The sequence below is a fragment of the Anopheles nili genome, chromosome 2 (assembly GCF_943737925.1).
Source record: "Anopheles nili chromosome 2, idAnoNiliSN_F5_01, whole genome shotgun sequence".
Taxonomy (NCBI): Eukaryota; Metazoa; Arthropoda; class Insecta; order Diptera; family Culicidae; genus Anopheles; species Anopheles nili.
Genome location: NC_071291.1, coordinates 24,883,261 through 24,905,032, shown reverse-complemented (window position 1 = coordinate 24,905,032; position 21,772 = coordinate 24,883,261). Strand labels below are relative to the sequence as shown.

General features: G+C 51.1%; 2 protein-coding genes and 2 non-coding genes across 4 annotated transcripts; 2 read left to right on the top strand and 2 right to left on the bottom strand.

Annotated features, from left to right (window-relative positions):
* Positions 1 to 270: 270 nt before the first annotated feature.
* Positions 271 to 13,324, bottom strand: LOC128720435 (myogenic-determination protein). The gene is made up of 5 exons (XM_053814104.1): positions 12,707 to 13,324; positions 11,768 to 11,890; positions 11,608 to 11,688; positions 1,192 to 1,270; positions 271 to 762 (listed from the first exon to the last, which is right to left on the bottom strand). The coding sequence occupies exons 1-5, from the start codon at positions 13,322 to 13,324 to the stop codon at positions 320 to 322; spliced, it is 1,344 nt and encodes a 447-aa protein (XP_053670079.1). The 3' UTR covers positions 271 to 319.
* Positions 13,325 to 14,568: 1,244 nt separating this feature from the next.
* Positions 14,569 to 14,733, bottom strand: LOC128722246 (U1 spliceosomal RNA). The gene has a single exon (XR_008410802.1). It is a non-coding gene; the product is annotated as a U1 spliceosomal RNA (small nuclear RNA).
* Positions 14,734 to 17,084: 2,351 nt separating this feature from the next.
* On the top strand, positions 17,085 to 21,769 carry LOC128721436 (glutathione-specific gamma-glutamylcyclotransferase 1). Its single transcript, XM_053815191.1, has 3 exons — positions 17,085 to 18,101; positions 19,970 to 20,005; positions 21,062 to 21,769. The coding sequence occupies exons 1-3, from the start codon at positions 17,934 to 17,936 to the stop codon at positions 21,581 to 21,583; spliced, it is 726 nt and encodes a 241-aa protein (XP_053671166.1). The 5' UTR covers positions 17,085 to 17,933; the 3' UTR covers positions 21,584 to 21,769.
* On the top strand, positions 19,388 to 19,552 carry LOC128722236 (U1 spliceosomal RNA). The gene has a single exon (XR_008410792.1). It is a non-coding gene; the product is annotated as a U1 spliceosomal RNA (small nuclear RNA).
* Positions 21,770 to 21,772: the final 3 nt, after the last annotated feature.

The window sequence follows — 21,772 nt, the reverse complement described above, 5'->3', positions numbered from 1 at the left end:
TGCGTTGGAATAAAATGTTAACGAAACAAAAGCACCGCACTTCTCATGCTCTCAAACCACACCGGACGCATGTTGTAGGACTTTACCTTAGGACGATTTATTCTTCGCTTAATACAACTGCTTAACGTCGGGTCGCCTGGCGGATACTTAAGGACCGTTACACTAATAATACCTCGTTCATTGCTAACGGCTACACACACACACGCGCTCGATCGCAGCTCCTGACGATCGGTCCGTGGGTTGAGTGAGCAACCCTTCGTTTATGGTTTTCTATCAGGCAACTATGTACAGCTAATTAGAGGCGCACCGGCGATGCGATCTACGGTAACGAAACGGCGGATGTCGTCGGTGGTGGAGCGATCGCACGAGTCCCTACCAGACCGTGCGGATGATGTGAACCCGTCAGTGGTGGCGTCATGGGTGAGCAGGATGATGACGATGACGCCACCGACGACGATGATGATGATGACGAGGATGTCGAGGATGTCGAGGATGCTGGTGAGGGCGAACAGAGCGACCCGTAGAGCAGCTGATGCTGGTGAAGCTGCAAGTGTGATCCGGTGGTGTTGTTGGTCGGGACACTGCCACCGTTCAGGACACTTCCACCAGCCGTTGGTGGGCTTCCGGCGGTTAAACCCTGGGTGGACGCTTGAGCCATCAACTGCGGTGGTTGCTGCGCGTTGCTAATGCTCTGCACAATCAGATTCAGACAGTCCAAGCTGGAACCGCTCACCGTGCCGGAAGTGGGCGCTTGGCCGTATCCTGGTAAAAAAAAAGTGCAAACAAACCCAAAGTGAGTGAGGATGGTGCCAAATCATTAGCGTATCGATGGCTCCCGAAACGAACGAAGCCCGTTCCTGCGGCGCTGGTGCAGGCGAAACGTAAAAGGACGAGCGAACGAGGGCTTAAATATAGAAACCCTGGTTTCAGCTTTAATCTACCAGCTCCGGGCGGGCGTGTTCGGTCAAGGGATGATAAATCAACGCACGGTTGGGTTCATAATTTTCTAATTTACCGGCGAGCGCAGGGTGCCCGTACCATTTTCCCATGCGCAACAGACACCGTGGCAATAATGCATGACGCTGGTCGCTTTTCCGCCGGTGTGACGTTCGGTGGGACGGTGGAAAAGCGATTTATGAGGGAATGTGGGGGGGGGGGGCAGGGTGCGGGATCGCGAATGTGCTTCCTTACCTGCCAGGGGCGAGTACCGGTCGTTGTCCTTTCCCAGTTGGCCGAGGCGTTCACGCAGGTAGCTGTTGGAGCAGCAGTTCTGAAAAACCAGAAAGGTAAAGCAAACGGAACAGGCGTATGAGCGATTCGTCGATGTTCGAGAACGCTTCGAGTCTTAAAAGAGACAACCTTTGGGGGCTAAACGAGCTTGCAACGGCATGTCCGGTGATTTGTCCGCTCGGCACTTCCATCGAGGTTTGCGAGGTTGCGACACCGCCATCAATGCATTATTCGGAATTTGATTCACGGAGCTGCATCCAGCGAGCGCGCGTGGTTCTCATCGATCGTCCGTGATGCGACCCTGGGTTGGGGTGGCCTTTTCGTCAACCGTACCACCAAACCCCAACACCCCACGGTTGACATGGTTGCGCTAGCTTCCGTCAATGTGTGAACCCGAAAATAGATTCCAACGCAACCGTGTAACAAACCGGTGGCAAACCGCTCCGGGGTCCAGGAGGGGTTCGCCTCCAAACAACGAACCCCGCAGCGGGGCCCGAACAAACTGACATTTGTGATGCCTAATTTAGTGTAAGTTATTCTAGCCGTAGCCAGTTTTATACCGCCGTGCTAGCCAGCGCACGCACTCGCAAAGGCGCGTTGAGCGTTTTTCCTGTTCCCCCTTAGTCGAGCTTCGAGTGGTGCAATTTCGTTGGATTTTCCCTCAGCCCTGGGCCATGCGAGACGTGCCCGGATGATCCTGGTCCATGGACACGCACACACACACACACACGTCGGTGTTTACGACGATTCTATAACGTCAATTAAAAAAGATGACATTCGGCAATAAAATAAAATGAAGTCGTCGCCATATCTCTTAACTCGAGGGCTGGGACGCACGATCGTTCGCGCTAGTGGATGTGACACAAAAGGTATATATTACCATGTTCGTGTCCTCGTGTTCGAAACCGAGGTGCTGCTCTTATGTTCGCGTGTGTGCCATTTAACTCTAAGCGAATGGGACGGAACCAGCAGCAGAAGCAGCAGCAGCAACACCAACACCGAATAGCTACATCAAACGACGGAGGGTGTTTCTTTTTTCTTTTTGGGAGCTCGCTGAACCGTCGATCGCCGAATCGAGGATCGCCCAACGCCCCCTCCGGGGTGGGGTCGAAGATTGAGCTGCGACGATAGGCGACAATTTACAAACTACTATCCGGAGGGAGCGATCGTTCTATTTTTGATCGCTCTCCGCGACACCCATCAACAATGACGATCACACAATGATCCTGCGCACGCGGATGGGTGGTTTGGTTCACGCGCGAGGATCAGCACAGCGGGGCCATTTAATTGCACCCATCAAGGATCAGCACACGCAACGCGCGCATAACTGGGCTGGCATTTACGATGCAATCGTACCATCGTCCCGGTTCGCGGACGATGTGGCTTCGTCCTGCCAACCGATCGGACCGCATCGAAGGAGCGCAAGAGTGTGTCGGTGTCGGTGAATGCGCGAATTGTCAGCATAAAATAAACGATTTATGGTGCGCGGATTTCATCGCACGAGACATCACAGGCCGTTTGCGAGCGTTTAATTCGCCTTTAACTCGCCCAGCAACGCGCGCGCGCGCGCGGTCAGGGTATAAAAGGTCCATCGTCCGTCCGGTATGTTTTGTGGCCGGGAGCGTTTTGGTGCGGTTGTGATTAACATCGTAAAGTGGGGTATATAAATTGATCGACACCGCACCACTGTGCTCGCAGGGTTAAAGCACTCCATGGGTCGTTTGGTTCGCGACATCGAGCACATCACTTGATTGCGTGTCCTTATCGAGGGTGCACTCGAGCGTCTGATAACACGCCATTGAAATCGTTCAACTGAGGTGGATTAGTTGCTTCTCAAACTTTAACCAACAGCCAACACATTCGTTGCATCCTCTCGGAACTGCACATTTGAGCGCACGTTCGCCGCTTAACAAATATCCTTATTTACGATCACGCTATCCGTGTGCTAAGGAACCGCGTTGGGAATTACACACACACACACACACACACACTCTTTCCGGTCCCCGGGATGGTTGTCGCTTGTTGTGCATTGTGCCGTTTCGCTCTTATCGTAACGTGACCCAAACGACCGTTCCAACTCAAGCGTTCCCTTCGGTCCCATTTCAAGGCCACCGAGCGAGGCCAACTTCGGCAGCATGTTTGCGACAAGGACACAGCCGGGTGGCTTGTGATTGTACGATGCATTCCCGCGGGGTTTCACTCACCGTGTGCCCTGACGCATTCGATCGCAAAGATGACACAGTTTTCCACCACCGGCCGGGTATGATAGTAGCACCACCAGGCCCAACACGCAAGCTGGGTGTATGCGTGTGTCCCGAAACCGATACGGTTCGGTGGCGTCAGGTCTGGGGGACGGGGGGACGGGCATTCTTCCGGGGCGCATAGGGGCGCAAGCAGGAAAAATCCCAACCCAAGCCGAAAAGTGTCGCCCATAATACGGACCACTTAGCGCGAGATTTAGGATGGCATTTAAAGTCACATATTACAAAATCATGTATCCGCTCGAACACGCGGCTATTTGTATCGGGGCGTGTTCGATGGGCACCGCACCGTTTGCTGGTGCCGTCCCCGCGCGTCCCCGGTTGCGTCTTCCGGCACCGGTTTCCAAAAAGGAAAAAGGAGAAGAAAAAAAACCATCCCCTACTGGCACCGAGGTGACGACTATCAATCGCGCACGCACGCACGCACGAACGCACGCACGCAGCTAACTCGCGCGTCTGTCTCAAGGGTAAGTGAGTTGGTGCGCTTTGTGTCGGGGTTTTTTCGGGCACTTTAGTTGCGGGCTCAACCGTGGGCAATCGACACCATCGATCAGGGGGTGGTAAATGGAACGCGTGGAGGAGGACGAGAAGGACGATACGCAGCTACCGTAACGCGCAAACGATCAAATGTCACTTTCAACCGAAGACTTACGATGATCGCACCCCGTAAGGCGGTGTCATTTTTCATACTCTTTTTTTCTCTTTTTTTGGCTGCGCCGTGTCTTTCTTCTAAACCTCGTACCCCCGAGAGTCACCCTTCTACCCCCATGGGAGGGTGAGTTCCCTGGGCCCCTCCTGGGGGCCATCGAGACGGTGGCGGAATTCATAAACTTTCACTCTCCGTGACAGTTTCAAAACATTGTGCGCTGGTGGCGAGGACGCGGTACGGCAACTGGTTGTCGCGGCCATCCCCTGCCCTGGTACCTTCCCACCCAAAACCCACGCCTCCCGGCATCCGGGCGACGGGTTTAATCCAGGAGGAAATATTAAAAAATAATTTATCGAGAAATTATGGTTATGGTGCCTGGTGTGGTCCCTCGCCGTTCGTTGGCGCATCCTCGGCACCGGCCCTGGGCCCGTGATTAGTGGGCGCTTTGGGCAAACGACCACCGCCCAGCCAGCCGTCGAAATTGGAGACTTTTAAAAATAAGCGGTCTTAGCGGACTTAATACTTTATTTACCCCTCGGATCGAGGGATCGCAGGCCGCACCGTGCGTGCCGTGGTATTGAAAAATGTCATCCCTCGGCGAAAGGGCCCGGGCGATGAAGGGACGCAGCGACTGCGCGAGATTACTGCATTGTTTTGCTTCGGCACCGACATGAGGCACGATATCACGCGCCAGTAACACCGGCATAGGGCGCCGGCGTAACTATTTGTTGCTTTGGGGCGTGTTTGCGTAGCAATCACGTGGACATTAGAATGGGGGAGAGTGTTCTTTTTTTCACCTTTTGAGTGTTTTTGTGTTTTTGTTTTTTTTGGAAGAAAAAAATAATTTTCCAGAACCAACCGGACGGAAAGCGAGCTGCCTGTGGTCACCGAAACTGATGCGCTTCCATCACCGACCAGCGGGGGTTTCTTTTTTTTTGGGACACGATGGAGGCGCGTGGTGTGAAGTGAAATTTATTACGCCGAATATTATTTGCCGCTCTTGTTTTTTGCCGAAGCTGACACAAGCGGTCGTAAAGTAGCCGGTAGCCCGTCCCCTAACCTATTCCGGGCGACCGTCAGGATCGCGTAAAAGTGAGGAAAGCAAAAAAAAAAACATTCCCGCACAAACGGCATTAGGAAACGCGCGATTGTGATGCCCATAAACTTGCCGCCGGCGCGCCAAGTTCCCGTTTCGGGTGGATCAAAAACAATGACTCATCCAGGCTTGGGGTCAATACACACGGCACCTTCTTTTTTTTTCTCGGTGCACTTTATGACGATCGCGCGGGATCCTGCGAGATTCATCCCAGCCGCGCATTATCCTGCGCGCCTTGCGTGATCGCTGCAAGATCAAAGGAAAACCTTACCCACGCGCTAAATGAGTGATTAATCCCACTTAATTAGATCATAATTTGTTAATCATGCACTCTGGCTTTCCGACCGCTCGTGGGCCGACGGGGTGGGCTTCCCATCACCGGGAACTTCTTGTTTGCGAGCTTGTGGCGTCCATTACGGGGGCACGTAATCGGACGTATCAAGTGGGTTTCTTTCGCGTGTGTGTGTGTGTGGTTTTCCTTAATTTTTCATTTTCCGCCTCTCAGTTCTCTTTTATGGCCGTTCGTTTAATGGCCATTCCCAAACCGCCCTTCCACGCGGTGACACGTTGCGATCGTAAATCTGGACGAAATTAATCTGTCATATTTCGGAAACTGAGAAACCGTAAGCCTGTGCGTGATGGAACTCGCCGCCATTAGGACCAATCCACTCGGGAAAACGCATTGCACAATCAGCGCTCGAAGGGGAATGACGTGCAGTCACAACTGTGGGCAAAGTTTAGTATCGTGTCCAAACTAAAATCGTCGAATAAAATGGTGTCATTTGATGTACGGCTCGAATTGTGACGTTCAAAAAGAGCCACAGCCTACTGCAGATCATCACCATAGCATTTTATCTCTTGCAGAGGCCGATCGCGATCCAAAGGTACTATTCCTTTGCACACGCTTCCGTTCCGTATTCAATTCCCACCAGCAGTCGTTTTTTTTTCTTGTTCTCCAAGCGATCACAAGGCACGCCATAACGAAATCATTAACATTGCAATACTCTTGCAATTAACCGTTTAGGAAAACGACGATACCTGAAATGCCAGAGCGCCCAATTTACATGTTCCGCTTGGTGCGCTTGATCGGGCGTACACTGGCCAGTGCCAGTCAGGGCTAGTCCCATGGGATCAATCTAGGTGCCGGGCATTCCAACGTCCCCCACGGCAGCGACAAATACACTCGTCCAAAATGGTGTAGCAATTGCGCGGTGGCAAACATCTTAATTGAAATTCCACCCCACAAGAACCAACGAACGAAGCCAGCCAGCAGCTCACGAAGCCAATCGGGGGCGGTTTTGTGGATGACCAGCTGCCGTGTGTTTCGTGGCAAATCCAGGGACACCGTGTGTGATGAAAACCGTTGCGACTCAAAACGTCTGCCAACAACTCCGGAGGGTTGCATCCCTCGCGGTTCCAGTTCGGCGGGCGTGTTCCGGCGAGCTGTCGTGTCACCGAGCTGTCAGATAAGAGGCACCGAGGCCGCTGTTTTCCCCCAAAGTGTGAGGATTTTCGTTTGATATCGCTCGCATCCTGTACCGGTACCGAACCGGCCCAGGGGGAGCTAATTAATTGCACTTAGTGCGGGGCTAATTTACTAATTAATCAAAGCTGCGCAGTGCGAATCCAACCACCAGAACCGCGCGAATCCATCGTGACTGGCGCAGCGCGCTTCATGCGCGTGATAAAAAAGAAAGGATGAAGAGAAACCGTGCCCATTCAGCAAACCGCCCGGTGTGTGATCCTTGCCGGGTGGGTGTGGGCTCGCTTGCCACGGACCCGAATCGGGGCTTAACGTTAATGAACTTTGGCACACATCCTCCTTATCCTGGTGTCGTCATCACCCGACGTGCTCGCTTCGAAAGGGTTTGTGGTGCGTTTATGCGTACGTACGTGCGGAGAAGTCGTCACGAGAAATCGTTGAGCAGAGAAGAACCAGACAAACCCAACCCGGGTACGCGTGTGGTGTGCACAATTAGCACATACTCATTAGCCCGGCAGTTGTGTCCGCGGCATTATGGGGCCCCGTTTTGGGTGGAGTTTTAATTAATCCCAGCTGAGGTAAGCGATGGCGCGCATTGGTTTTGGGTTTGGGTTCGGCCGACGGTTTGAAATCGCGTCTTCCGTCGCGCTCTTCCGCCGGTCGGGCACAAATGAGAAATTACTATCATTCCTGGGCTAAATATAAAGACCCATAGTAATTGCCGGGGATTACCGGCGGATCAACACAATTGCCCGCGCGGACTGAAAACAAACGGGAGCATAATCGCGCATCGACTAGATAAATGTGAAGGGTGAATAATTTCGTGCGCAAGGTTGCCCGATGATCGCCGGCGTAACGCGATGGGCGGAAAAATGGAAACTGCCGACAGTTATCGTGGGTCATTATTTGCGTGCGAAAAAAAAATCACTCGCAACGAGGGCTCGCGTTCTGATCGGCTTAAACCAACGCTTAGCAGCCGTTCGCCGCCGGTGGTAGATTAATTTGACTCATCATGGAAAAGCCAAACAACCGGTTTATAACACAGAACCACCGCCACCGTGACAAATGATAATGAAAGAGCGAAAAGCGTGAATCCCCACCGGTTTGTGATAGAATTGTTTTGGCGCGTTCGAACGATCGCCCTGAGACTGAGCCGGATCGAGGGCGATTTGTTTCCGAATGTGATGACTAACCGCGCGGATCGGTGATCAGGGTGTGTTGAGACCGTTGGCATGCTGGCAGGTGACGAAAATTGGAATAAACGGCACCGGCCTGGGTTGGCGAAAGAGCGCATAGTGAATGGACGCGTGATGGAGGAATGTCGTTGGGAAACAACAACAACATGCAACGGATCCTCGAAAACCGAATTCAAAGCGACATCATTTCTTTGATTCTTTTGGCGAGAACCAATGCACACACACACACACACACACGCACGCGGTATGGCAGCATGCCCGGCATGATCACGCTTTCAGCCCGCTCGCCCGAGTGACAGTTGTAACAAACGTTTGACCACATTTCAAACCGATCGCAGCCACTCGAAACTCGACCTCCAATGGGGGGGAAAACATCAACCGGAAAGGCTTGTGGAAGGAACAACGAGAGGGGGGAGGGAGGGGGGAGGGAGGGAAAGGAAAGAAAGTAATAGACACCACATGCATACGCACGAACGCACGCACGCACGCACGCAATCCTGCGATCGTGGAAAAGGGGCTGACCTTGGCAGGAATGTCAACATGCGGATCCATCCGTCGAAACGCGATCGAGCGACGAAAGTGCACGCCAAGGGCCCGGGGGGGTTGGGTTGGGTTGGGAAATTGTGCCCCGGGAATGCGCAGATTCACATTCCACCGGTGACAGGCCGGGCGGGAAGAATTACGATAGCCGATTTTCATCATTTCACGGCCGCCGTGACGGGGGTTTTTTTTGTTGTTGCTCAGGACGACGAACAAGAATTAATAGCGCCCAGCGACCGAAAACGATCGCGGTGTGAAGTGCAAGAATGCACGGGAACGTGGGCGTGCCTGTAATTAGCGCTTCAGCACTAATAAATGGAGGACATTAACTTCAAAGGCAATCATAGGGAGAAATAGGTACACGCCATGCGGTCTGTTTCGCTGCTCGGTTGTGTTGCGAAATCGATTCCTGCCAGGCGATTTGCCGACCACAGGAAATTGCTCATGTTTTGTGGTTGTCTCAGAGAGAGAGAGAGAGAGAGAGAGAGAAAACTCAAAAACACACGCGTCGAGTAATAATCGCGAAAAAAAAAACATAAAATAAATCGAAAACTCTCTGTACTCCCGTGTCCGACGTGCTTGCAGTGTGTTTAACAGCACCATGGGTTGCGGTAAGCGTGTAGAACGTTTCATTTTTGTGTGTGTTTTTGTCGTACCGAGCCACCCTTAACACAGGTCGTGTTTTATATCACCCGAAACACCTTGTGAGCAGCACCCTTTGGCACATGCCGTCGGCTCACATGAGGCGAGCCAGTCTCCCGAGTCAGCTGGAAACGGATGCAGATTTTCTCCCCAGTGCCGTTCGGGGAAATCTGCGACAAACGATGCCGTCTGTTAGATTACGCACGCACCGTAATTCATACCGCAAAACAGGCAGCCGAACGGACAAGCCACCGCCGCGAACGTGTAAAAATAAAGCCAACCTCGATCACACGGGCACCGGGGCGATCGTGGCTCACGAGAAGGAGGAGATTAAGCGCATTCCCTTCTGCATTTTCCCTTCATTTTCCCCCTTATTTTGCGTATGTGACATTTTTCATCATCCCGTAACTTTACGACCAGTCAGTCTGCTGCGTCGAACGCTAAACGGGGCGATGTAATAAATGAAAAACGAAAAAAAAAACTGAAATGAAATGAAACACGAAAGCGAGAGACCAACGAGAGGAAACCGCCCGAGGGAAAAACAGATGCGCCACGTTGAGAGCATCGGTCGGTACGCGTGTTTGCCATCGTCCGTCTCGGTCCGTGCCATCCGTCCCGGCGGTTCTTCGATCCGGATCGCGTGAATCTGAGAACGGGCAGCGTGGCTGGAACGGCGCGTACGCATCGCACACGAGCCGCGGTGAAGACAAATTTATCGAAACATGCAATTAAATCTCATTAAAACCGATGTACTGGCGGAAAAGCTGCACCACAGCGCCATTCCACCGGTGCGGCCGTGCGCGGTTGGGTATTCCAAAATTAACCCAAACCAAGCGCTCGCGGCATGGGTCGAGTCTCGTGGGTTAAGCTTGTGCGAAGATGTGATCCTTTTGGGCGCTTTTTGCCAGCAAAAGGGTCGATCGCGAGCCGACACGACCGGAACCGGTGAATGATGTTCTTTCGATCGGTGCACGATATTGCCTTTTAATTGTGATCGATCGCTTCCTTCGGATCGCACAAGCGAGTCATCCGCGAGTCAAGGCACCATCCAGCTGTCGAGCGTGGCGACGAAACCGAACGGACGAAGATGATCATGTCACGGTGATGACGGCGACGTGTGCGGTTTGTTTTCCGAAGACACCCTACCAGGGTGAGTTTCGATTTCCCGAGGCCCCCGGTTGGTGGAAGAACCGAGTCTAGAGTGTGGGCAGACAGCGACACTCGACTGACAGTGACACAGTGTAGCGAACGCATCGAACCCGGCAGCGTGCGATACCGGGCAGGCTCGACAACGTGGGCCCTGTTTTTTAGGGCGCTTTCCACGCGTGGACGAACGACACGTTCACCGGAGCCCGATAATAATATCTTCTTCAGGGCACTCGGGGCTAATTGTACTGCTACCGGTTCTGACATTTCTCGTGACAGTTTGACATATTATGACTCGCGGGGGAAATAAATGATAGGACATTTTTCACCCCGGACCTGATCGCCGCCGGTCGCGATCACCCAGTCCCAGTCCGGGTGGCCATTTTCCGACCCGGACGATCGCCACCCGTATTAAGGCGGATTCACAGTTCACATGCGCTCTCGGGAGGTCCACCGGAAAAGCGAATTCGCGCCTTTACGGTCGGGCGTTTGTGTCGCTGAAAATGGAGCTAATTATGTTTTCAACGCTGGTTTTTGCCGCGCGGTGCCAGGCGTTGGTGTCACGATCTGCATGCCCGTGACACCTCCGTGCGGTGGCAGATCGCAAAAATGGAAGGAATTTCGCGCTTCCTACCGGATGGTTCACGTCACCCGCTCACGACACATTAATCTTCCAGCACATGGTGAGGCAAACGAGCAATCCAATCTCGCTTCTATGCCCTTTGGCGACCGGAGACAAACACACACACACACACACACACACGCTGTGAGGCTGTTTTGTTTTACGGAGAAGCCCAGAAAACACCGCTGGCAAATACAAAGTACGCTTCGTTCGCACGCGGTACACCACCAGGCGCACCACAGCATCCCCCGAGAAACGATTAATGAAATCGGTAGTCCATTCGGTGGGAGGTCATAAATCTTTCGCCGGTTCACTTACGACCGGACCCCGGACCCTCGATCCTGCTCGTTGCACAAAATGGCAAATTCATAACACGCAGCCACATCACACCGTGGTTCACTTCCACGTCGCTTTCACAGCAGACGACGTTTTTCGTCCCGTGGCCACGTGAAGGTGGTTCTCATGACAGGATACGGCCACCCGAGGAGACGCCCATATGGCAATCGGTATGTTTATCAACAAACAATTAAATCACGATAAATTTCTGTCCCCGCAAAAGGACTTGCGGGAAGGCGCAGCGAAGGCGCAACAAGTGCGAAGCCGCCGCTAGCGAACAAGGCGCTAGCTGATGGAAATGGGACTCTGGCAGTGCCGCACCTCGGTTGTGAAGTGATACGCGACAGGCGGGTTTTATAGCCGTTAATTAGTCCGCGGTGGATGGGTAACGAACGAGCGAACTCACCATGTAATCTTGGGGTGTTGAAAGAACCGAACCGCTCCCGTTGGTTATGATGTCCGAGTTCGGATGCATCGGGGGTGTTTCCTGCCGGAGGGTGAAAGATGTCGGGTTAGTTGAGGGGGAACCATGTTGGGGACACAGGGACCGTGGTGGTGACACTTACGTCCAGCAGCGCCTGCAGGCTGTCGATGTACTCGATGGCATTCCGCAGGATCTCTACCTTCGGGAGCCTTTGGTTTGGGTTCGTACTGGTGCGCCGCTTCAACACCTCGAATGCTTCGTTCACCTACAACGGGCGAGATTGTGTGGGGGATAAGACTTTCGGTTCTCACAAACAATGCTATCAGGACAAAAGTCGCTGCTATTTTTCGTGACTATTTGAAGAACTTTTACAGGCATTTGTGCTCCACATACATGTGTTCTTATTAATTGGTCGAGGAAATCGAAGAGAATTATGAATGTTTTTGAGGTCTATTGTTTTCTTTAAACTATGACAGCTTCAAATTTCACTTTAAACTCAATTAAGTTACTTTACAGCAAAGCAAGTTATTATATCTACAAATATGTACATGAACCTAACGTTGATGGTACATGAACCGATCATATTTTCAAGTAACGAGCGTATTTTCTTGCTTTCAGCATGGGCATACTCGACTAAGTATTGTTTGAATATAAAATTCGGCAAACACTGTTGCGCCCAAGAAAATAATACGACCTATTGAATTATGAGCATAAAACATTTATGAACAAATAAACCAAAAGAGCACAACAATAAAGGGGCAGATTCAAAAACGAAAATAATCATTCATTACTGTATATTAAAAAGGTTGCTTTAAAGTCACAATTCATGTAATAGATCAGAAGACACTTTAGAACAAATAGAATTAAAACATTTTAGAACAAAACAAGCATTTGAAAACTACCTCGATATCCTGATTTTGAATATTTTTTATGATATGAAATCATGCATGAACGTATTCATAGAATTCGAAGTATGAATAGCTGTGATAAAAATATGCTTCACACCTCTGGTATGGCTACATCTATGGAAAATCTACTCTCCAGAATTTCCGAGCTTTTCCATTACACCAATGAAACTAACCTTCCGCAACCGACGTCGCTCGCGCAGGGTTGCTGCTTTCCGGCGGTCGACCGCAACGCTTTTCTTTTTGCACGCCTTACAAGCCCACGTCAAACAGGGTCGGTTCGGGCTGGCCATACAACCGGATGCCGGTGCCAGGACATGCTCTTCCGAGCTGAGACTGTTGTCATCGTAATCGGTCAGCTGCAGCTGTTTCTGTCGGATGTGAAGTTGCTGGATGTTGAGTTTCAGCTTCTGCTCCGCGCTAAGCCCAGGCATGAAATTACTGCCATAACCACTACCCCCTACACCACCACCACCACCAGTATGCCCTCCCAAACCACCACCACCACCACCACTAGAATTGCAGCCCGAAATGGAGCCATTACCCTCGACACCGCGCACGGGGTGATGATTTTTTTGCACCGACTGTATCCCACCATGCACCGCACCGTTGCCACAGTTACCCGGCGTACCGACGTGTGGTTTGACGTGCATTGCCGCCATCGCAGCACCGGTACCGGCAGGCATTAGCCCACCGAACGATCGGTGATCCACCTCGTAGCCCTGCTTGAACCCTCCCGTGAGCTCAGTTTTGACCGCCGGCTTTCGGCACACGTTACGGTTAAACTTTGTCATCACACGCACCGACCGAACGATGTCGCTGCAATTTGCACTGATTTGCGGTGAGCTTAAAGGCACCAGCTCGCCCGCAAAGCACCACTACCACACCGGAGAGTCGAGTCGATGCACGAACGTAGAATTTTCCCTTGTGAACCTAAACGAACGGGTAGCGGGCGCGCGAACAATCGATGGCACAACCGGCCGACGGGCACGTACACGCGCGAGGGGGCAGATACCTTCGCCGGGGAAAAGCACGATCGTACTGATCGCCATGTGCGCCGGAAAAGCGCGACAGCTACAGAACGCGCCCAAACGCGGTGTGGCGCTCGAAACGCGCCATGCGCACAGCGATCGGCGTGCGCGAGCGGGACCTCGGTAGGCCGTGTGCCGGAAAAACGACTGAAACGGTCGAATTTTCTCGCCCCGAACCCGGGCGCAAACGATCGTAATGGATGGTGGTGCCCGTGGGACGAAGCGGGACAACAGCTGGTGACAGTTTTGGGAGGTATTTTGTTTAACAGTGCGCTTAGAGTAATGGCCGGAAGTCCTTTACACCATGCGTCTGATGCTTATGCACGATCCTTGTACATGTAACGCGGCAGCCCACTTACATCGAATTGCCATCGTCGAACGACGAAAAGTGAAGTGGACCAATTTATGAGGAGTAGGCCATGTCGAGGATGTGTTCTTGCGACGAGAAAAAAAATCCTTTCGCTGTTGTGGCGGATACCAAATGTAACACTTGGTAGAAATGCGTGTGTGTGTTTATGGCTTAAAATGAGTGTGAAGAGCCTCTTTACAATTGCTTAACATTACTGTAACTAGCAATGTGTAGCGAAAGGATGCGACGCATTCTTACAATCGATTGCTTACAAACAAATATTGGACGAAGGAAAGCCATGCGTAAATAAATTTAAATGGCTATTCTGATTGGCCCCGCCTTTCGGGAAAACGTAAGACAGTGAGTTTTCTCGCTCTGCAACCGTCTGGGGAAAAGCTTGGGAAAACGAAGGATGAGAAAACTACTTTTAGGCGCTTTTAGCTACAATGTTAATGTTGCATTGGAAATCTAAGTAATCGATTGCTAGGACGAGTAAACGGAGCATACCTATAGAATAAAACAAACATACGTGTTTCTTTGGGTATGGTTTTGTAATTAAATATACCAACACTAGAAATTATGAAGTTTACATTACATCTTTTCTAATTTGCTGGTTAAGCGTTTGTTCTTATCATAGATATTTTGTAGATAAATTATGTCGGGATGTGCGCGGACGCACTTCCCGGCTACCAAAAATTGCGCACACGAGTTATCCACATGAGGGATAATCGCAGGGATCAACCCAGCCCAGAGTGCAATGGCCAGGCCTCATCCTGGGGGAACCGCCTTGGTGATCACGGTAACCCCTGTGCCAGGTAAGTATGCTTTCTGCCGGTCGGAAGCATCCACGCTATCGGCCGAGCGCAGGGTGCGCTAGCGATGTTTAACGAGTTTTCCCAACTTGTTTTGCTTTTTGCATCCCATCGTCCTTCGCAGCGCCTGCCTTGATCCTTCGTGCGGTGTGGCTCTTGACAGCAAGGGAAACAGGATAACCGACACGGGTAAACGATGGTGAAGACGCACAATGGCGTAGAATGCAGGCACCCTTAATCTTTTGCATTCGCTTTTGGTTTCGTCTTCTCGTTGGCCTTAAATCTTGGCTCGGCTACAAGCATATGCCAGCGTGACGTGCGTGAGGAAAGCGATGACGTTATTGCATCAGCTGGTTGAGGGGAAAACAGCATCGTCCGAAGAATGAACTCGTTTCCCCTCCATGTCTGCCAGACAACGTGTTCGGTAAAGCGTGAACTCCACACTGCCGTAAGCAACGGCAACAAGTGGAACGGAAATAAAGCAATGAAAGGTTTAGTACAATTAAACTTTACGGTCGTCAAAAAGCAATGAATTGCAAACATTGATGCCTTTTCTTGGCATAACACGCTTGAGAGTTGAGTTTTAGTCGGTTTTCCAATGTCTTTCAGTCATTCGAAACGTTGGGCAATTAAATCTGAACTAGACCGCGCAGCACATCGTACGGTGTGTCACCCGTGCTTGATTCTTTGCGCTGCGCATTCGGCCGATGCGTTGGGGCCCGCCACCTTCAAAGGTACAGGTCGCTGTAGAAAACGGTATACAACGCGACCGAGTAGATCGTCCCCGCTTCGCATCGCAAAACGTCGTTGACCGCCGCGAGAAAAACTTTCCACCAAGGTCTTTCCTGACATTAAGTTTTCCTCGTTCCGTAGTGCGATTTTTCCACAGCAACAGAGTACTGGTGCCGTGAGATTTGCAAACCCATCGCTCCATCGGATTTGCGCTTTTTCCTTCGTACTATAGAAAAATTTGCACGACCCCGTTCCCAACCATGTCTCTGTGCGCCAGTGTTTGTAGCGGTTGTTTCTCGTGTTAATGGTGTAAAAGTTTTTCTTGCGGCATGGCAACAACAATGCAGAAGGCGCAGAGCGGCGTTCGTTCCGGACATCGGTACAGGGTAAGTCGAGAGAGGTCGCGGACCAGCACGGATTTCCTTTCGCAAAAGCCGAGAACCACATACGTCCCGGTTGCGCGCACCGCCTGTCCTCAAGTTCAGGGCCGTATGTTTGCCTCCCATACGGTTGCCGTTCAGTCTCAGTGTACGCAGCACGTGTGGGCATTATCGCGAAGCCGTGAAGACTCCCTTTTTTGTTTTGGTTTTGCATCAAACGCGAGCAAAACATCGAACCAGACGCGGAAAAATGCAGTATTAGCGAAGGTCATCCACGTCGCCAATCAAGCGAGTGAACGCGCGCTCGAATGAACGTACTCAACCCCTCCACAAGCAAGTTCATTCGCCAAAGGGTGTTCACTCGATGGTTGTTGAGCGTTCATTCGACGACATGGCGCGGTTTTGCATGTAAAGCCATGCGAGCGGCCGACACATGCGAGATCCTTGCGGTGCGAATCTCGATCTTCGGTGCACGGGAGAGCAAGGATCCTTTTGCCCGTGCGTATCGCGGTGTGAGTTAAGCGGGTCAAATGGTACGATTACGGCTACGTTCGATCGGATCTCGCAATCTGTCGGTGAAGCATCGACAAAAACGAAATTAAATGCAGCTGGTTCGTAGCCAAAGCGGGCGCGCACACACTGACCTTCGCCGACACAATTTCGGTTTGTCTCGTAGTTAACCTATCGGCACACGCTTTTTTTTTGTTGGTTCTTTTTGGCATGCGCTCGCCTCTGTTTGCGACGTGTGAATCTGCTTTTCGCACGCATACAACTGGGGGCGCGCAATCGATACCCGTTCGCGCACATGCGCCCACGGTAACTGATTTCGTGCGCTCGTGTGTCCGTGGGTCCGTGCGCTAACGCACACCAGTGTAGGCACGTGTACGCATCATGCTCCAACCGACCTGATACGGCGCTTTGTCTCACTGGGGAGCCACCTCCTTCGCACGCACCACCCTTCGCGTTCGCGTGGAACATCCCTTCGCCTTCAAGTTCCTTCTGCGCCGTGGCGCCCGGCCAGCAGTAGTGTGTGTCATCGCGGGCTTTGGTATGCGCGCGCGATCTGCTCCACCTAATGATCTTCTCACTCGCTCTCTCTCTCTCTCGCTCTCGTTCTACCCCCACAGAGTATGAAGTCCTCCGCTAGGAGACCAGGCAGACTGTCAGCAGCGACTAGAGCGGCACCTATATCCATCAGCTTCCGAGGCACATCCGAGCCAGTGGTTCGGGCAGTAGTGGCAACAGAGCGACCAACGGCGGCCACAGCCGTACTAGCGCACGGAACGCGACATCCGGTGGCGCTGGAACCGGATCAACACCGACGACTACCTCACTTCGATCATCGGCGGCGTCACTTCCCGTTTCGCTTGGCAAACCTCATCCTCTAGCCGGCAGGCGATTGCGTGCGTGCGTACGTGCGTTAGTAAGTCACAAAGGCGCTACCAACCGGGTGCCATCGGTGGTTGGAAAAACTACGGCCGTATAAACGTGCGACGTGCGTGTGAAAACCGTGTGCAAGTGATAACGAGGGCGGCCGTAAGAAGATAGCAGGGCTAGAAATGTGGACAGGATTTTGAGTGCTACTTTTACTGCCCCGAACGTACCGAAATGAGTTGACTTTGTTTACCCGGGCGCAGTTGGTTTCGAATTGGCATTGATTGGCTTTGCGTTACCCTTCCTTCCTCCCCCAAAACGGGTCCGTCACCCAGGAACTGACAAAAACGGTTAGGAGTCGAATTTTTTTTCTATTTCCTGCGCATTTCGCGTACAAGTGCATCGCAATCACGCGCACGCCGTGTGCTGCTGCTAGTCAACAGATTGATCGCGTATATCACGCAGAGAGAGAGAGATAGAGAGAGAGAAAGGAAGAGAAAAAAACAACAACAACAGGAAAACGTGTGTGGTGTGAAGAAAATCTGCACACTTAAAAAAAAAAAGCTTCACGCGGTAGTTCTCGTGCCTCCGTCGTCGATCGTGTTTACAAACAAACAGCCCTCAGCACCGTTAGCTCAACCACAGGAGGCGAAGAACACCAGCAGAAAGACACAAGGAAAGGAAACACGGCTACACAGTGATATCGGTGAATCCTTGAACTGACGATGGAAGCCCGGGAAGCTGCGCCGGAAGCGGCCGTGTGGGTCTTCGGATACGGGTCCTTGTGTTGGTATCCGGGCTTCGACTATTCGGACTGCATCACCGGGTACATACGCGGTTACGCCCGCCGGTTCTGGCAGGGCAACGTTACACACCGTGGGACGAAGGAGAAGGTAAGTTCCGGCCTCATCGGTATCAATCACTTTACACCCGTGTCACGTCATGGCGAACCGGCCGGCCGGCCATAAGAGTTGCTAGCTCTCGATCGACCGAAACCTAGCCCTTGAATTTACGCTGCCCTTAGCAACGTCCTGGTGACGCTCTAGTCCCTGTGACGAGAGAGAGAGAGAGAGAGAGAGAGAGAGAGAGAAAAAAGACCCGCCTCTGTTAGGCCGATTTAAAATTCTAACATTCCCCAGCACGACGCCCCCACACGCGCCACCATTTGTTCGCGATCGTGGCCACATTACTTTGTCACAACCGGCCACGGGCAGTCTATTTTTGATCGCCTTTCTAGACAGTGCGGTTCGTGAATTGATGATCGCGAAAATGGCTACGGCTGCGGCATTCGCGCATCGATTCCGGCTCGTTGGTTACGTTTCGCGCGATATGCCGCGGTCCCCGCCTCCAACTAAATCGGGTGGTTGTGTGACTTTGTGTGTGTTACTTTGCCACACGCGCTCGTCACATTAAAAAAACGGATTAAAAAAAACCACGACATAAGTGGGCGCACAGGACACAAGGTGCGACCGCTTCCCTTGCATGGGGGATGGGAGTATGTTTTGTAAACAGTAGGCGCAAACAGTTGACACGTTAGAACGGGATGGCTACTGTGTGAGTGTCTGATAGAGAGAGAGAGAGAGAGCGCGCAGTTTAGCAGACAAACTTAAAATTCCTACTGGTGTTTTAACTATCGTCACAGCCTGCCTCGACGACGGTGAATTGAGTAGGCGAAAACATAAATAATAACAAACACCTGTGTCTATTGGCGGGATCGTGTGTCCGTCTGTACGGTCGGGCAATGGGAGAGATGTATTTAAGTGTTCTTTTTCGCTGCTCGCGGAAGATGTGCCAATAAAATGAAATCAACACGTGCTGGGAGTGGAAATGATTTCACGGGGACCTTTTTTTCGCGGGCACCCATTCAAAGCGATCTTATCGGATCTGTTTAAAATGGCACTTTTCCAATTGGCGTGACATAACCGATCGCATCACCCATAGTGTGCTGTTGTTTATCAGCAACGTTTAAAATCCAGCTGATAAGCTATTTGTGGTTCGTCGCAGCGTTACGAGCGTAGATTGCAACAATGCGAGGTAATGCAAAATTTTCCATGACGTTTGATTTTTGTTTTCTCCCTGCAATCCTTTTGACAGAAAAGGACCTGCCAGGAGCTGGTATGCATCGCTAGTGCACCCTGCGCTCGGCCGATAGGGTGGATGCTTCCGACCGGCAGAAAGCATACTTACCTGGCACAGGGGTTACCGTGATCACCAAGGCGGTTCCCCCAGGATGAGGCCTGGCCATTGCACTCTGGGCTGGGTTGATCCCTGCGATTATCCCTCATGTGGATAACTCGTGTGCGCAATTTTTGGTAGCCGGGAAGTGCGTCCGCGCACATCCCGACGTAAGAACATAAAAAAAGTAATGGATAGAAGTTTCAGAAACAAGAAACATTCTTCTACTGATTGTGTGCTGGATTCAGGAAGGACTTATATTCCTTGTCTCAAACCAGTGGAGCGTATAGACGCATTGCATGGGAATGTTAAGAATAAAAGGCAAAATATAAAGAAAATCTCAATCCTTACGTAGCGTGGCGATGGAGTGAGCTCATCCAACACAACAACGTGATTCACGATTCTTGTATGTCGGGTGAATATGATTCGAAACCCTTCGTGCATTGTTTCACCTCTTTTATCTAACGGAAGCTGCAGGAATGCCTGCACGCATATTGCCGCATCGGTGAGCAAATTGAGTCCAGTCTAACGCATTTTGTACGTTCTTTTTTTCTTTCACATGCTTTGCCGTTCCGCGTTTATGCAGCCGGGTCGCGTGGCCACACTAATCGAGGACAAAGAGGTAAGTTTGAATGGTGTCTGCTGTTCAACCATACGTTGTACGCTGGTGATGAAGAGAAAACACAATAGTAGATGCTAGTGCCAGGTGTTAAATGTGAATGTGATTGAATTACCGAACACCGTCGAGTGTGAGATACGGTGATACTCGAAAGGACAGAAGAGAACGTGCTGACACCAAATACGTGTTTGAAATTGCCTCCCTTGAAAATTTATTTTTGTTAAGAAAAATAAGGCAAAAATGTCTCGCAAAGCGTGATTTACATTTGGGTAAAAGATAAAATATTGTTAAGCATAACAGAATGCTTTAACAAGTATGCAACAGATGCATGTATGCAACTGTGTACAGATGCAGCATCAAACATGGACTTCGATCGGAAGTGTGACGCGGGTTCGAATCTCGCTGATCACAGGGTGATAATTTAACACGTTTTCCTAATTAATGATGAATTTGAAAATCAAACTAAATCTGGTAAATATTACAATTGATAAAAAAATAATGGATGTGATATTGTTGAAAATTTAAAAAAGCTGCTAAATGGTGCATATAAAAAAGGAGAAGAGAGCAGTTCTTTCTAAGTAAGCCCCATTGTGTGTGAGTAGGACTCGAAGAGAGATTTCTCTCTCGACGCGTCCTGTATATTACTCACTCAACATTACTATAGATATGGTTGGCAATTTTGCACCCTGTCTAAGCCGAAGAGAACTTCAACTTCTGACTGCGTGGCAAGAGAGACGAGTTACGTCCTGACACTTTCTGTCTGAGGCCCGGGGACTTTTCCCATGGTATGCTTCCGAAAGAAGCATGCGAGAGTTATCGCGTTAACTCGTATGTAACCACGAGAGTTGAGCTAGGAAGAACCACCGACACTCCATAAAATTGCTAGGGTTTGTACAACGGTATATATACGAACTGTCAATTGTTTGTGTTCTAGCGATTGGTAAAAGAGAACCTTACAACAGTGCAGAGAGAGCGCAACAACAGAGAAAACGCAGCACAATGCGGAAGACAGAATTAGATCGCGCGTGTTCTCATGCTTTCAAAATTGTTTCGTTACAGAGTATTACATGGGGCTGTGCATTTAGAGTGACCGGACGACACGCGTTGGACTACCTCCAGCAACGTGAATGCACTCTCGGTGGCTACATAACGGAGTACATCAAATTCTATCCTCGCATCGCCAGTGAGCAGTCCGGCATTAGTGGTGAAGCATTTCCGGCGCTGGTGTACATCGCCACACCGAAGAACGAGTACTGGATCGGCGAAGAGCCTGTGCTTGTGACCGCCCGGCAGATCGTCGATTGCCGCGGACCGAGCGGACACAACGTTGAGTATCTTGTCCGGCTGGCCATGTTTATGCGGGACGAGCTACCCGGAGCGTGCGATGAGCATTTGTTCGAGCTCGAGGGGCTCGTGCGTCGGTTCGTGGCGGAAGCGAATATGAGCCTCGAGCTGCTACTGATCGGAAACGTCACGCCACACCGCATCCGGCGCGATACGCACGAGGAAGTGCGTCGACACGTCACCTTTGAATATACCTCTCGCGTTCCCGATACCAAGCTCCGGTGCCTCCACATTTAGTTTAGCAAAAACCCAACCATTGAGGATTCCTTTTTAACGCTTACGATGTTCCCGCTTTTAGTATGCTTCAGAACCAAATCGCGCCTTAATGCAGCACTACGTGCTAGCTCTATTGGATAGTGTTAGGCACGATAAATTCCACAGTTGACTACATTGTTTTATGTTTTAATGAAATAAAGAGTCTTATTG